The sequence below is a fragment of the Metopolophium dirhodum genome, chromosome 7 (genome assembly GCF_019925205.1).
Source record: "Metopolophium dirhodum isolate CAU chromosome 7, ASM1992520v1, whole genome shotgun sequence".
Classification (NCBI taxonomy): Eukaryota; Metazoa; Arthropoda; class Insecta; order Hemiptera; family Aphididae; genus Metopolophium; species Metopolophium dirhodum.
This window is the reverse complement of record NC_083566.1, coordinates 10,626,731-10,640,962: the sequence shown is the minus strand read 5'-3', so window position 1 is coordinate 10,640,962 and position 14,232 is coordinate 10,626,731. Positions and strand designations below refer to the sequence as shown.

At 27.5% G+C, this 14,232-nt stretch overlaps 3 protein-coding genes across 3 annotated transcripts; 1 reads left to right on the top strand and 2 right to left on the bottom strand.

Annotated features, from left to right (window-relative positions):
* Positions 1-2,530: 2,530 nt before the first annotated feature.
* On the top strand, positions 2,531-3,926 carry LOC132948536 (zinc finger CCCH domain-containing protein 8). The gene is made up of 2 exons (XM_061019043.1): positions 2,531-2,989; positions 3,302-3,926. Exons 1-2 carry the CDS (start codon positions 2,898-2,900, stop codon positions 3,714-3,716), a joined length of 507 nt encoding a protein of 168 aa, XP_060875026.1. The 5' UTR covers positions 2,531-2,897; the 3' UTR covers positions 3,717-3,926.
* Positions 3,927-7,918: 3,992 nt separating this feature from the next.
* On the bottom strand, positions 7,919-8,882 carry LOC132948535 (mediator of RNA polymerase II transcription subunit 30). Its single transcript, XM_061019042.1, has one exon. It carries the CDS (start codon positions 8,641-8,643, stop codon positions 7,975-7,977), a length of 669 nt encoding a protein of 222 aa, XP_060875025.1. The 5' UTR covers positions 8,644-8,882; the 3' UTR covers positions 7,919-7,974.
* Positions 8,883-11,091: 2,209 nt separating this feature from the next.
* LOC132948537 (NADH dehydrogenase [ubiquinone] 1 alpha subcomplex subunit 6) lies at positions 11,092-14,220 on the bottom strand. The gene is made up of 3 exons (XM_061019044.1): positions 13,831-14,220; positions 13,653-13,768; positions 11,092-11,652 (listed from the first exon to the last, which is right to left on the bottom strand). Exons 1-3 carry the CDS (start codon positions 13,958-13,960, stop codon positions 11,518-11,520), a joined length of 381 nt encoding a protein of 126 aa, XP_060875027.1. The 5' UTR covers positions 13,961-14,220; the 3' UTR covers positions 11,092-11,517.
* Between the last annotated feature and the right edge of the window lie 12 nt (positions 14,221-14,232).

Here is a 14,232-nt window from a genome sequence, read left to right as displayed (position 1 = left end):
TTTTTTTTTATATCTAAGGATTAAAGTAAGTAAAGTGTCAGTTATTGTTAACGCTAACCAACTGATAACAGATTTTATTACTGGCAGAATTCGGCCGGTTAAGTGTCGGTTAACTTTAACCGGACATTGTAAGAACGGCTCTAGGTACTTATAAAAAAATTGTGACTATGTATTTTTAATATTTTTCAACTGCTATTGTAACAATATATCAGGAGCCTTGTATTAAATTTTCACGCATTTTTACCTAATAAACAAAATTTTATTGACAATTACAAAAAAAAAACTATGGTGTGTAGGAAATGAAAATTCAGTGAAATTTGTATGTATTTACAAGTATTCATTTTTGAGTTACAACAAAATTACAAAATCGCTACATGAGAAACCGAGTGAATATTCAACCTTGTAAAAATATGAACTTCAAACGCTTATAAAAATTTAATTTAATTTGCTTGTAGACATTTTTTTTTGTTAATAAAGATAGACAATCTTATGAGGAATCTTGTATTATATTTACTCATCTTAGATTTTAATAGAAAATTTTTCTGAATTTTTGACTCAAAATAATTTGCACATTTTCGTGAATTTTACGTATTTTGTCAATATAAAAGCTTATAAAAAAAAATGTTTAATATTTTTCATCCGTCTTTGAAACAATATATTAGGAGCCATAATTAAGTTTTCAAGCTTTTTACTCAAAATGTTTTATTTATATTAGATATTTAGAATAAAAAACTAAAAAAAAAGTGGATAAGTGGATGTCGCTCTGCTGTACAGTAGATTACAAGTGGGTCACTGTATGGATGGTTTTAAATTTGAATTCAATGATATAATATCATTGTATAAGAAAAAACGATTCTGAGCGAAATCGGTCAGTCAGCCTATGATAATACCAAGTATATTTAATGATATTATTGTGAATAAAGTAATTTATATATAACCTATTTACGCGGAACCTTGTTTTCAATTTTCAATCCTTAGCTATAAAAGTTGAACATTTTATACATTTTTAACTACAAAATAATTAATAAATTATAAATTCGATACATTTTGTCAAAATTCTAACTTTAAATATGCTTATGAAAAAAAATTGCGCCGATGTATTTTTAATATTTTTCAACTGCTATTAGAACGATATATCAGAAGCCGTATATTAAAATTTTATTGATATTTATAGAAAAAAAAAACTAAAAAAATTTTAAATTGACAATTTCCGTAAACAGCTCAAAAAGAGTCAAAATATTTTCAAAATTTTATGGTGTATAGAAAATGCTAATACAAACATTCAGTGAAATTTTCAAGTATCTACAGTCATTCGTTTTTTAATTACAATAAAATAAGAAAATTGTTACATGAGAAATCGAGTAAATATCAAATGTTGTAAAAATATAAATTTCAGACGCTCATAAAAATTTAATTTAAGTTTCTTGTAGACATTTTTTTTTCGATAAAGATAGACAAACTTATGAGTTATCTTATATTACATTTTAAAATCTTAGATTTAAAAAGAAAAAATTTTATGAATTCTCAACTCAAAATAATTTGCTAATTTTGGTCATTTTTCCGTATTTTGTCAAAATTTGAACTTTAAATGCTTATAAATAAAAACTGTGACTAAGGATTTTTAATTTTTTTCATCTGCCTTTGAAATAATAACTTAGGAGCCTTTTATTAAATTTTCAAGCTTTTTTACTCAACAGATAAAATTTAAATGATATTTATAGAAAAAAAAACTAAAAAAAAAAATTAACGATGTCCGTAAACAGCTCAAAAAGAGTCAAAATATTTTCAAAATTTTATGGTGTATAGAAAATGCTAATATAAACATTCAGTCAAAATTTCATGTCCCTACGGTCATTTGTTTTAGAGTTACACCAAAAACCAAATTCTCGAAAACATATTTTGCGTAAAAATTCCCGTTTTTCCTTAATTTGTCTTTTGTTTTTCACGTCGATTTTGAAAACTACTGGGAAAATTTTACCTTTTACCCCCCAAAGTACCCCCCAAAGTACCAACTAGATTCACTTTCCTATCAGAAAAGTTATTGTTGAAGAAAATCCAAGCACTTTTACTGTCCTAAAAGGTGATGACACACACAAAAATAAAAAAATAAAAAAAAACACACATCATTGTAAAATCAATACATTCATTGCTTCGCTCAGAATCTAAAACACACATCATTGTAAAATCAATACATTCATCGTTCCACTCATAATCTAAAATGATAATAATTACACTATTTTTTTAAAAATTTAAATATTTTTTTGATTGTATAATTTTGTAGGTATCAGATTTATGGGGTAGGTGGCTAAATAAGGACAGGCCCCTCTACTTTAGTCATAGAGTCGGTAATTATAATATTATATATTACTTATATTATATAATATGATCATATTATATGACTTTAGTACAGCATGATCTCGATTGAAGCACAGAATAAAATTGAAGATAGTGGTCATGATGTAGATACTAGATTATATTGTTCTATGATTATATTATGCTGTTTCTTGGAAATAAAAGTATATCAAATGGAAATTATGTCGTTTAAGGTTTATTGACGAATGGATTAATTTACTCAGTTATTATCATATTATACCACAGATTTTATTATACAACATTTTCATTTATTCTGTGATTATACTTTGGTTTATGACTAGGAATGATAATAATTATCTTCTTGGGTTTATGATACTATTGAATATTGATACTTGTTAGTTAATATAAGCACTATATAATATTATGAGTTATACTTTTTAGGTATGACAAAGGTATTTTAGGTACCTAACTACCTTCAACTGTCTAGTGTCTACCGTATTTAGTTTAAAAATTCATAAAAACTTTAAAACTGTTTTGAATCCACTTGACGTTGTACCATAATCGAAATCGGATAATAAACTACAATGAACTCACTAGTAGCAGATTATGGAGACGAAACCGACACTGATTCATTGGAAAGTGATCAAAATCTAGAAGAAAACCATAAGGATATAAAGTAATTTTGATCAATTACCCTAACCTGATTTCTTTGCAATATGTTGCGCAGATTTCACTGATGCATTCATTACTAAAAAAATGTATTATAATATTTTTAATTTTCAAATGTACCTAATATTAATATAGTTAATATTTTTATAAGTTGTTTTAAAAATCAATGATTGACTGAATTTCAACATAATTTTCAAATGTCAACCAATTTAAATTAAATTTAAATGGATAATCTGATTTCTGTGTCTAAATTGTTATTTTATTGTATACCTGAGTATAAAATAAAAATATTGTTCCATTGATTTTATTTTTATTTCAGGTCAGTTGAGTTTAAAACTGAGAATAAGCTTCCTGCACCAAAATTTAAAGATACTGGTATTATCAATGAATCTGTCTTCAGAAATCCTTACTTGGAAGCTGAACGAGCTAAATGTGCTGTATTAGAAAAACATGTTAAAATGGTTCCTGCTAAGGACCACCTCACAAAAGTTAATGGAAAAAATATATGTTGGATGAACAAAAAAGGTCGTTGTCGTTTTGGAAATAAATGTAAATTTGCTCACGATTCAGAATTATTTAATGGTCCAAATATAATAGATGAAGACAAATCAAATAAGGAAAGTTCAAAATTAAATAAAAAAAAGAAAAGACCTGGACTATCACAAACTTTAATACCAGGAAAAAAAATACTTAAAATATTTAAAAAAACAGAAATGTCCAATGTGCATTCATAAAATATTAACTACATATTTTATACTGTTTTCTTAATCCTAATGTATATAATGTAACTATAAAAGTACATAACAAGTATAATAAATGTTATCAACTTTTGTTAACATTTGTAATTATAATATTTTGAATGTATGGACTTTGTTTAGTCATTGTTTCCATATTTTTTCACATTACATATTTGATTCATTAAATCACTTTTTACCAACATACAATATTTGTGAACTGATATAAATATTCCCGTTTATTATTATTTTTTTTTATTAAAGAAAAGTCCACAACGTTAACAGCCAATGGATAGCACATGTATCCAAATATGTACAAAGGTTGATAGTAGCTTATATTTGTTATTGAAGGTGTGTGACACTTCAACAAAACATCTAATTATATTTTAAATTTAGTACTTGATATTTTCTTGAGAAGATGGTTTTAATAAGTAATTGAGTTTTTTGGTCGTTACAAGGGTCTGGATTACCCACTTATCTCCTTTCTTTATACTTATTATTATTGTTTTATTGACAAAGATAAGTCTAGAAAATATTAATCATTATGTATATAATAAATAATAAATAACAACATGGGTTTTACAATAGTTTTCATCAACTATATTCAGATAACTATTAGAAGAAGAAAAAGTTATTACAAAACATGTAATTTTGTCCAATATACCTTTTTTCTGTACAGAAATTATCAGTCTCTGATACAGTTATGTAGAACATGAAGAATGTGTAATCAAAAAAATGTAATTAAAACAATATATTTTTAAAAAAATGCATAAATTATATTTTACCTCAAATGAAAATTGTATACTTTCATCGGTTCTGAAAAAATAATTTTCAGCGTGTTTTTAAACTTTTGACATTAGCTGGGGAAAAAATGTATTCTACATTATGATTTTAAATATTTATTTATTATAGATGATTAAAACTTAATTTTTAAAATTTTTATGAACTATATATTTTTTTAAAGTGTAAATGATATAAACCTAAAATGATCAAGTTATGGAGATTCAAAAATGAATCTTGACTATGTATACCTAGTACCTACATAATATTATCATTTTTTTCTAATGGGTTATTGGTTACCTTACCAATTTATCCAGTACTAATATTAAAAGTTTGGCAAATTTGAAATACTCATTGTTTATTTTATCAGTTATATTTACAAAACAGTTATCATATTATTAACAATAACTATCACAGAATTGTTCTTTAACTTATTAGTTAATAGTTTCAAATCAGTAATAACTGACATACAATTATTATGAATTCATTTGTTTTCATTATAGAAAAATTTTCCTTTATTAATAATATACACAATTGGCACAATAAGAGTATGAGCTAAACTAATGACACTTTTGTCTTTTAATTATTTTTTTTTTTAGTAGGTTTTGCAAAATGCGACGAGGAGGGTTATTGGGGATGGTTAATGCAGCTAGATTTTTTATAAGTTTGTTTGGATGAGAGTTAAGGCGTAGGTGGAACCGTTTATAATCATTTTTTGCCTCTTCTTGAATTGTTTTCATCTTTTTTTTTTTAGTAGGTAATTTTTCTTAGTGTTTTATTTTGGAACCATTAAATTTTATTTAGATTAGACATTTTTGCATTGCCCCATAACTGTAGGCCGTGCGTCCAAATTGGCTTTAGGAGAGTTTGTTAGAGGAGTAATTTAATATTTAGATTTGAGTGTTTGTTGTCGACGATTAGGATTTTGAGCATTTGTAAGAGGAGTTTAATTGTGATCTTTTGGAGCATTCCAGGACATAATGCAATTTTTTATGTTACATGCTCTACAGTGAAAATTTGAAATAGACCAAAAATAAAAGTAATATTAGATTCTGAGCAAAGCGATGAATGTATTGATTTTATAATGAATTTATATGATTATAATGACTTTAACTGGCCATCAAGTCTGGCAAAGGGAGGTCCCTTGAGTTTGGCAACCGGAGCCACTTCTTGTCATTTATTTATTTTTTATTTTTGTGTCTGTCATCACCTTTTAGGACAGTAAAAATGCTTGGATTTTCTTCAACAGTAACTTTTCTGATAGAAAAGTGAATCTAGTTGGTACTTTGGAGGGTCAAAAGTAAACATTTCCCAGTAATTTTTACGCAAAATCTGTTTTTGAGAAAATGGTGCAACTCTTAAACATAGGTACATGAAATTTTGACTGAATGTTTATATTAGCATTTTCTATACATCATAACATTTACCAAATATTTTCTATAAATATTAATAAAATTTTATTTGTTGGATAAAAAAGCGTGAACATTTAATGCAAAGATCCTGATATATTGTTACAATAGTAGTTGAAAAATATTAAAAATACATAGGTACAATTTTTTTTTATAAGCATTTTAAGTTCAGATTTTGACAAAATTTCTCAAATTTAAAATTTAATAATTATTTTGTAGTTAAAAATTTATAAAATCTTCAAATTTTGTAGCTAAGGATTGAAAATTTAAAACAAGATTCCACATAAATAGGTAAATATATTAATTATTTTATTCACAATTATATCATCAAATATACTTAGTAATATCATAAGCTGACTGACCATTTTCGCTCAGAATCGTTTTTTCTTATACAATGATATTATATCATTGAATTCAAATTTAAAATCAGCCATTACAGTGACCAACTTGGAGCGACATCCACTTTCCCACCTTTTTTAATTACACGTCCAGTACAATTAAAAATGTAATTTACTTCAAATCTAAATAAATACTAAATACCAGGATGGATCCTTATGGAAAGCTTCTAAAAATTTAATTAAAATTAAAAATCATAATTATCCTCTAAAAAAAGAAGATAAGCTATATCTGATGAGGAAAAAGCAAACTTTTTTGGTATTCACCTTTCAAATATATTTATACCACACTCTAATGTCTTCCAACCCTAACAATCTAAACGAAAATTTTTAGACAACCGAATTTTTGATGTCACATCCCGTTAAACGCTTATCACCTAGAGAAATAAAAATGTTTATGCTTAAGCTAAAGGACAAAAAATCACTTGGTTACGACTTAATCACCAATAAAATGCTAAAATTTCTTCATAAAAAATCCATAATATTCCTCACTTACTTAAACAATTCTTAACTAAGATTATCATATTTCTCACATATCTGGAAGTTTTCTACAATAATTCTCATACATAAACCAAACAAACACAAAAATGAGGCATCTTCATATCGACCTATCAGTTTACTACTAGTATTTCAATTGGAAAATCAAAATTGATGTTGAAAAGTCCTTCCACATGCCTTTCACCTTAAGAAAAGAAATATCTCCTGTCCTTCACTTCGAAGAAATGGCAATCCAAATTAAATATCTGGGCCTGATCCTAGATAAACGTCTCACCTGGGGCTTTCACTTAAAAGCAACAAAGAAAAAACTTAACAGTAGACTACACCTCCTTCGTCCGATCCTCAAATCAAATCTTTCCCTCAACAATAAAATAATAATTTATAAGTCAATGTTAAGACCCATCTGGGCTTAGTGAATACAGATAGCTGTGCCAAACCATCCAAAACAAAAACAATACAAGCATTTCAATCAATTACTCTCCGTTTACAAACTTCTGCACCCTGGTATGTTTCTAACAACTCACTCCACAACAACCTCAAAATTGAAACCGTTACCACAATTACATACAAAAACTACAAAAAATTCCACTTCAAACTAGCCACCCACACCAACCCCTTTATAGCCATCAAGGCGGAGCGAACCTACCAAAAAATCTCTTCTGTCGGTTAAAAAAACGTTAGTGCAGGGATTTACTAAGCTTCTGACCTCAATGACGCACGAGGGTTCTGTCACTAGACAGCCTCTCTACTCATACTAAATCATCTAGTAAATATTTTCCATAATTATCCTAATTCCTTATTGTACGAATGTAAAATTTCTATTAAAAAAAAAAAATATTTACTAATTTTATTATTGAGTATTAACTATTAAATATGAAAGGAAGGAAATTTATTCCATTGCAAATTGAAAAAAGAAACTGAAATGGAATAAATTAAATATTGTCATAAGAATTATTTCTGTATAATTTTAGTTAGTATAGGTACATTAATTATAACTACAAGAATTGATACTACATATTTTACTTATACAAAGGCACCAAACCAAACACATTTATTTTACTTAATCTTGAAATTATCTTTGATTTAGCTAATAAATAATTAGTATGTAAAAATCCCAAAGATTAGTTAATGTATTTTATTTGAAACTTAAATTTACATATAAATTAAATAAGTATATTAAGACCTCCTCATTGCTAACATAGTATTTATTTCCCATATAATTCTTCGGAGATGATCAATTATTTCTTTTAAATGTCTATTCTTATTACTTAATTGTTCAGCTACTTCTTTCATTTCATCGCTAGCAACACGATACGTTTCGCTAGTTTTCCTTTCTTCAGACTTCATGTCCCATTCTTCTTGGAGCGGAATCAGTCCTTCTATATGCATGTATTCCATACCTTGTAATTGACAGCTATCATTACATTTTTCATATATAATTCTTAGTCGTTTGAAGAGTAATTTTATGTTCCTCAATTGATCTTGCATTTTAATACGCCTTTCATTACTCATGTTAGCACCAGTTGGAGTGCCATTCGGTGGCATTAGGACTTTAAGTATCTGGAATACTTCGTGCGTGCGAGACACTATTTCTTGAACGGTTTCTTGTCCAAAACGACACAAAGATGCTGTGTTAAATTGATGACCAGAAGCCGACTGATTTTGGTTGGAAGGCGGTACTGGTGGCTGGGACACGGAACCAACACCTACTGGATTCTGATTAAGAGGAACTTGTGGTACCAATACATTGTGTTGACCAGAAACCTGTGTCTGTATATTAGATTGTAAGCCAGGCCCCACGTTAAAGCTTGGTTGACCGACCATGCCAGTCTGAGACGACTGCATATTGATATTCAGATATTATACAACAGTTTAGTTTAAATACTTTTAAAGCAATTATGTACACAAACGAAGAAGTAAGTAGAAAAATGATCTTAAATCTGAATTTTACATATACGTTGCACTATAATAAATAAATAATGTTCTTATGCAGTAGCCAGTAGTTATGCCCGATTTGAGTCGTTTGAGTCTTGTGGCACAACAAACTATGATAAGAAACAATGAATGATGCACGACGGACTATAGAAATCATAATAATGGACTGTTAACGCGATATGGTCGGCGAGGGTCGGGGGACGGCCACGAAAAGGTGTCACTTAGCTGATAAGAATACTGTTCTTGAAGTTTTCACTCTATATTATACTTATCTGTTTTCACTTTTTCAGGCTTTCAGCTTTACCGGTGATTTTATTACACTTAATTTTTTTTTCGGTATTGGGATTCAATATCGCACAATTCAAAACGATAACGATATTCAAAAATATATCGTTGAAGAAGCCTTATAAATAGTATAATATATCTGTAACTACCACAGAGATTAAATGAAAGTTTTCAGAAGTAGCAAATTTACATGAGTAGCCACAAATACTATAGAATGCTATTTCATATATTCTGTGGCTATAGTATTTGGTAGCCGTACAGTTTAACGGCTTTAGCATTATGATATAAACAAACATTTTTATATCATGATTAGCGTGCTACAAAAATTAGTAGCGTCCCGGCCACTGACTTTGTCATGCTAAAAAACTAATGGATAGCGCTTAAAGAGAGAAGTCAGGGGTACGATTAGAGTGGGCGAGAAAAGAAACAAAGTAGTAAAATGTATACAGTTCCTTCTCCTTCAGGCTCCTTCACTACTTTATGTTCTTTCTCTCTGTTAAATGGCTATATTATGATCACCTAGAATTGATGGCAGGGCGGAGTGAAATGTTCTGTGGTGACGTCCATTAGTTTATACTTTATACGTCTATGACAGGACCTGTATATCCATAGACCAATAAAATTAGTATCTTTAATCGTGGTATGCTCCCACTCCCCCTAAATGTTACTAAGTTTGTAGGGTTTGGAATGGTGAGTTTTTGCACGTGTGTTTGACAGAATTTTTAAGTGGTCACCCATAGTTATTTACCATGCCTGGTTGGGGGATGGCAGACTTTCTCACAGGACACCGTGACTGCCCGAAAAAAAATGCCGCCCTAGCCGGGATCAAACCGGCGTCGGTTAATGCAAATAATAGCAATGGTTATCCGTAGATAATAATTATTATCTATATGATTTTTAGTTTTTTCTACGATCTACACAACAGTAAATTAAATGTTTATTAAATCATTATTATTTTGTTGACAATGGAGTAATTGTATAGTGTATACATTCAAAATTGTTATGGGGGGAGGCAAATGCCTCTTCCCACTAACCCCCTTAGAGACATGGCCGCTCTAAACAGTCCACTTTTTAACAAGACATACATTTGATACTAACTCTTAGTGCCCGTATTACAATAATTAAACTAAGGCTAAACCACCAAATTCGACCTGTAAAATCAGTGGGTTAAGCATAACCGAGGTTTAAACTATGACTGTAAAACAGTCTGATACTTTGATAGCAAGTAAAAATGTTTAAATTAAAACCATACTATTTGAATTTACCCCACTACAAATGTTATATTATATCCTGTATTTCTGTTTAACTTTAAATGTGCAAAATACAATAAACAACTATGTTATTATGTTAATATGTTAGAAGTTTGGAACGTCACACTTGCATGAGTTGATTCCTAAAATGTTTAACTTGTTTCAAAATTAAAAATCAACTAGATGCTCTAGATAATATTCTTACCTATAAATGTGACAATAGATCAATTTGCTTTAATAGTTTAATAAATAAATGTAACACTGGCTAATAACTTTGCAGTTGATGCCTTAAAAATAAATTTAAAAAATATATACATACAGGGTATGACAGGAAGACCTGACAAATGAATACTTTTGTTCTTATCAATATTTTTGAATTTTTAAATACTGAAAATAAAGAATTTTAAATTTGATTTACATTTTTTTGGATAAATTCAAAATAGCCAATTTTTTGAATCCAAGTATAAGAACAATTTTAGTGGTAATAACATTTATCTAAGTCAAGAAGTTTCAATTTTTTAAAATATCAATATTTATTTCTTCATTAAATTAATTTGGAGTGTATTAACTTTTTTCAAAATATTATTTTTGGGAATTTGCTAACGTGAGTTTAATTCTTAAATTATTTACCATTCATATAATTTTTATAGTTTTTGGCATACATTTAAGTAGCATCATTTTTTTTTTTTTTTTGTCAGGTCTTCCTGACTCCTGTTATATCTTGTATATATATATATATATGTATTATGATTGAAGGATAAAAATCTTTAGGTACTTATCTATTGTTATTCAATAATGATATAATGATATAAAATTACAAAAATTAATAATTATATTAAATTCATTTAATGCACGACAATATATTATGTTAAAAACAGTGTTACATAATTATTGAATAATACCAATAATTTTGAAAATGCATTAAATAGTTGGAAATTTGAAATACATAGAGCAAAATAATTGAGTGTTTAGTGTTTGTTGGTGAGGAGTTTTTTTTACCATTTTTTTTGGGAATATAATTTTCTGGGCTTTTTTTCTCTAAATTTGTTAGTACTTTATATAAAAATTGTAATTTTACTTTTAGTTAATGAAAGTATTCAAAACTAAATAAAATAACAGTATTCAATTTGAATCTACTTTTTATATTATATGTTACAACAAAGAACGTATTTGCATTTTATTAATCTAGGTATATGCAATTAATTGTATCAACTAATAACAAATAGAGAAACTGTGTTCATTAATTTAACTATTGAGAGTCATTATTGTTAACAAATTTTGACAAAAAATCATTTGGCTTTGGCTCAACAGTATCTTTAAATAATGTCATTATATGACAGTCCTGAGCCCATTTGGTAACAATTTCTTGCAACAGCATCTGACCCTGGAAATTACAATTGTAAAAATAGTTATATATTCAAAGATGATATTAAAGTAATAAATAAAGAGACTAATAAAAAAGTGGACTTGTAATCTTTAGCTGTAAGCAATTAGTTTATATTTTATGTATTAACCAATTCTACATAATTAATTATATCTGTATTTATGTAACATTATAATTTATTCAGGATAATACTAAACTGCTCAGCCGATAAAACTAGTAATATTCGTGCATCCCTGCTCCCAAACACATTCCACTACAAGCTTATGCACAATAATGTCTGAAATTATGGTTAATAGCAGTGATTTTCAGAAAACCTGAGAGCTCAACAGTGTCTGGCTGCTTAGTCTGCATGCATGAGAACAACAGTTTACTTTTATCTTGAATATAGAATTTCTAGTCTGAAATTATTAACTAGTTGACTAAATAAGTTGTATCACCATGAAAACAAGAGTGGCCTTCTTCCGATTTATTGATTATTCCCATAATTATTTCTTGTATTAAATAATATTTAGAATTTTAAATAGGTATATCAATATGAAAATTGTTTAATCTGATCTCACGAATTATGAAAAATATTATAAAATAATATGTAATAATACTTATAGGTACACTTATTTATTTGTTTATTTATGTTGTATATCAGAGGGTATCTACCCTTTTACAATTATATAAAGAAAACATTTCAGATTAAATACTAATTAAGTGTAGTAAAAAAAAAAAAAAAAATAATAATAAAATTAATTAAATCAATTATAATAAAATAGAAATAATTCTGACTAATAAATAATAATTAATAATTATATAATATTTTGTTTAAAATATAAACATTTTTATTTTTTTCCCCTGATAATTAATTAATATTTTTTAATAATAACATAGATTCTGTTTTAAAACAGTTGCGAGAGAAAAGAAATATGTCTAAATATATACAAATGTTATTAGCTAAAATTAAAGCTCGATTCAGAAAAGAATTGGTACTACTACTATTCGTTTTATAATGAGGAACTAAAAATAAATCTGGATTACGTGTAATTAGATATGGAATACGAAAACCGATTTCAGACAACAACTCGGGACACACAATAATATTATAATTAATAAGATCATAGCCAAACATTATAACGGTTAAATTGTATTTAAGTGAAAGAGGAACAAGGTCAATATAATCTTGAGTTAGATGGAGAGGGTCCCTAGATAATAGAATATTTGTCAAATATGAAATCCTTTTTAAAAATGTATATTGAACATTATCCAAATCATTTATGTTTGTCAAGTATTTGCAGGACCAAATTACAGAGCTAAAATCTAGATATGATCTAACTAAAGATGTATAATATAAGGTTTTTAAACATAATGGATTTTTAAATTTTTTGGTATTTCTGTTAATAAAGCCTAACATCTTTAACAATTTATTAATTATCATTTTATGATTTGTTTTAAAAGAAAGACCACTTATGATTGTGTCACTCTCACGGCTTGGTCATACTGAGTAGATCCGGAACCACCTTTTCATTAGGAATACATTTTTTTCTTTCAATGTTGAATCGGATTACATCTGTGCAAAACTTTGTGGCGAAATATCATAATTTTATTTTGCTATCTTTTTCATAACACATTTAGCTTTCTCTGGGTTTATTAAGTCAGTATTACCTTCATAATTGAGAAAGTTTAATATATAAAATACTTTATTATGACTATTGGTGTGTGTATTTTGAACACCAATTAAAATCTGTGACATTTTGTGTTTTTGTAATTATTATTTAATACTATAGAACCCCAAAGAATGCGTTATGAAAAAAATTATGATTTAATGTCTTGAATTTTGGCACAAAGTGAGATTCAATTATTCAACAAAAGCAACAAATTTATTCCTACCAAACGTTTTTAAGACTAGCGGCTCTGGACAATATGATCAGACGATGGACGCCAGGTGCCCTATTATATATCTGAGCATACAATGATATACCTAGTCATAGAAATATTTATATATTCTTACATACCTTAATAACTAACATATCAATGACTCTAATATCAGTTATGTGTTTATTTTTTAAGAATTCTTCTTTTAACTTAATTTGACATTCTTCTTTTGAAACGGGTAAATGGCGATCAAACACTAAAATAATAAATTTACTTGGTATAAAAACGTTTAAAATATATTTCAAATTGTTTACTTACACATCAAAGGGATTTGCCTGTAATATGTTTTATATAAATTTAAAACTCTTTTTTTAGCTTCTGATTTATTAGATGATAATAATGGTCGAACTATTTTAGTTGCACATTTAGAGGCTTCTCGTGCAGCCATTTTAAAAAAATATATATTCACGATTTTCGACAATCGTAATGAATTGGTCGGTAAAATATAATTATATTTATTGAATATTGCTAACAATGCACACAGCGAAGTAGATACAAGGCAGGTCGTAAGTATAATTGTAGTACTAATAAATATATAAAGTGTCTAAACTCTAAAATACATTTTTATGATTTATGTCTTATCAAACATCAGTAACCTTTCGAACTTTGATAAAAAGCAGATTATCAAACATATGTTAAAATCATGAAGTTTAGAACAAG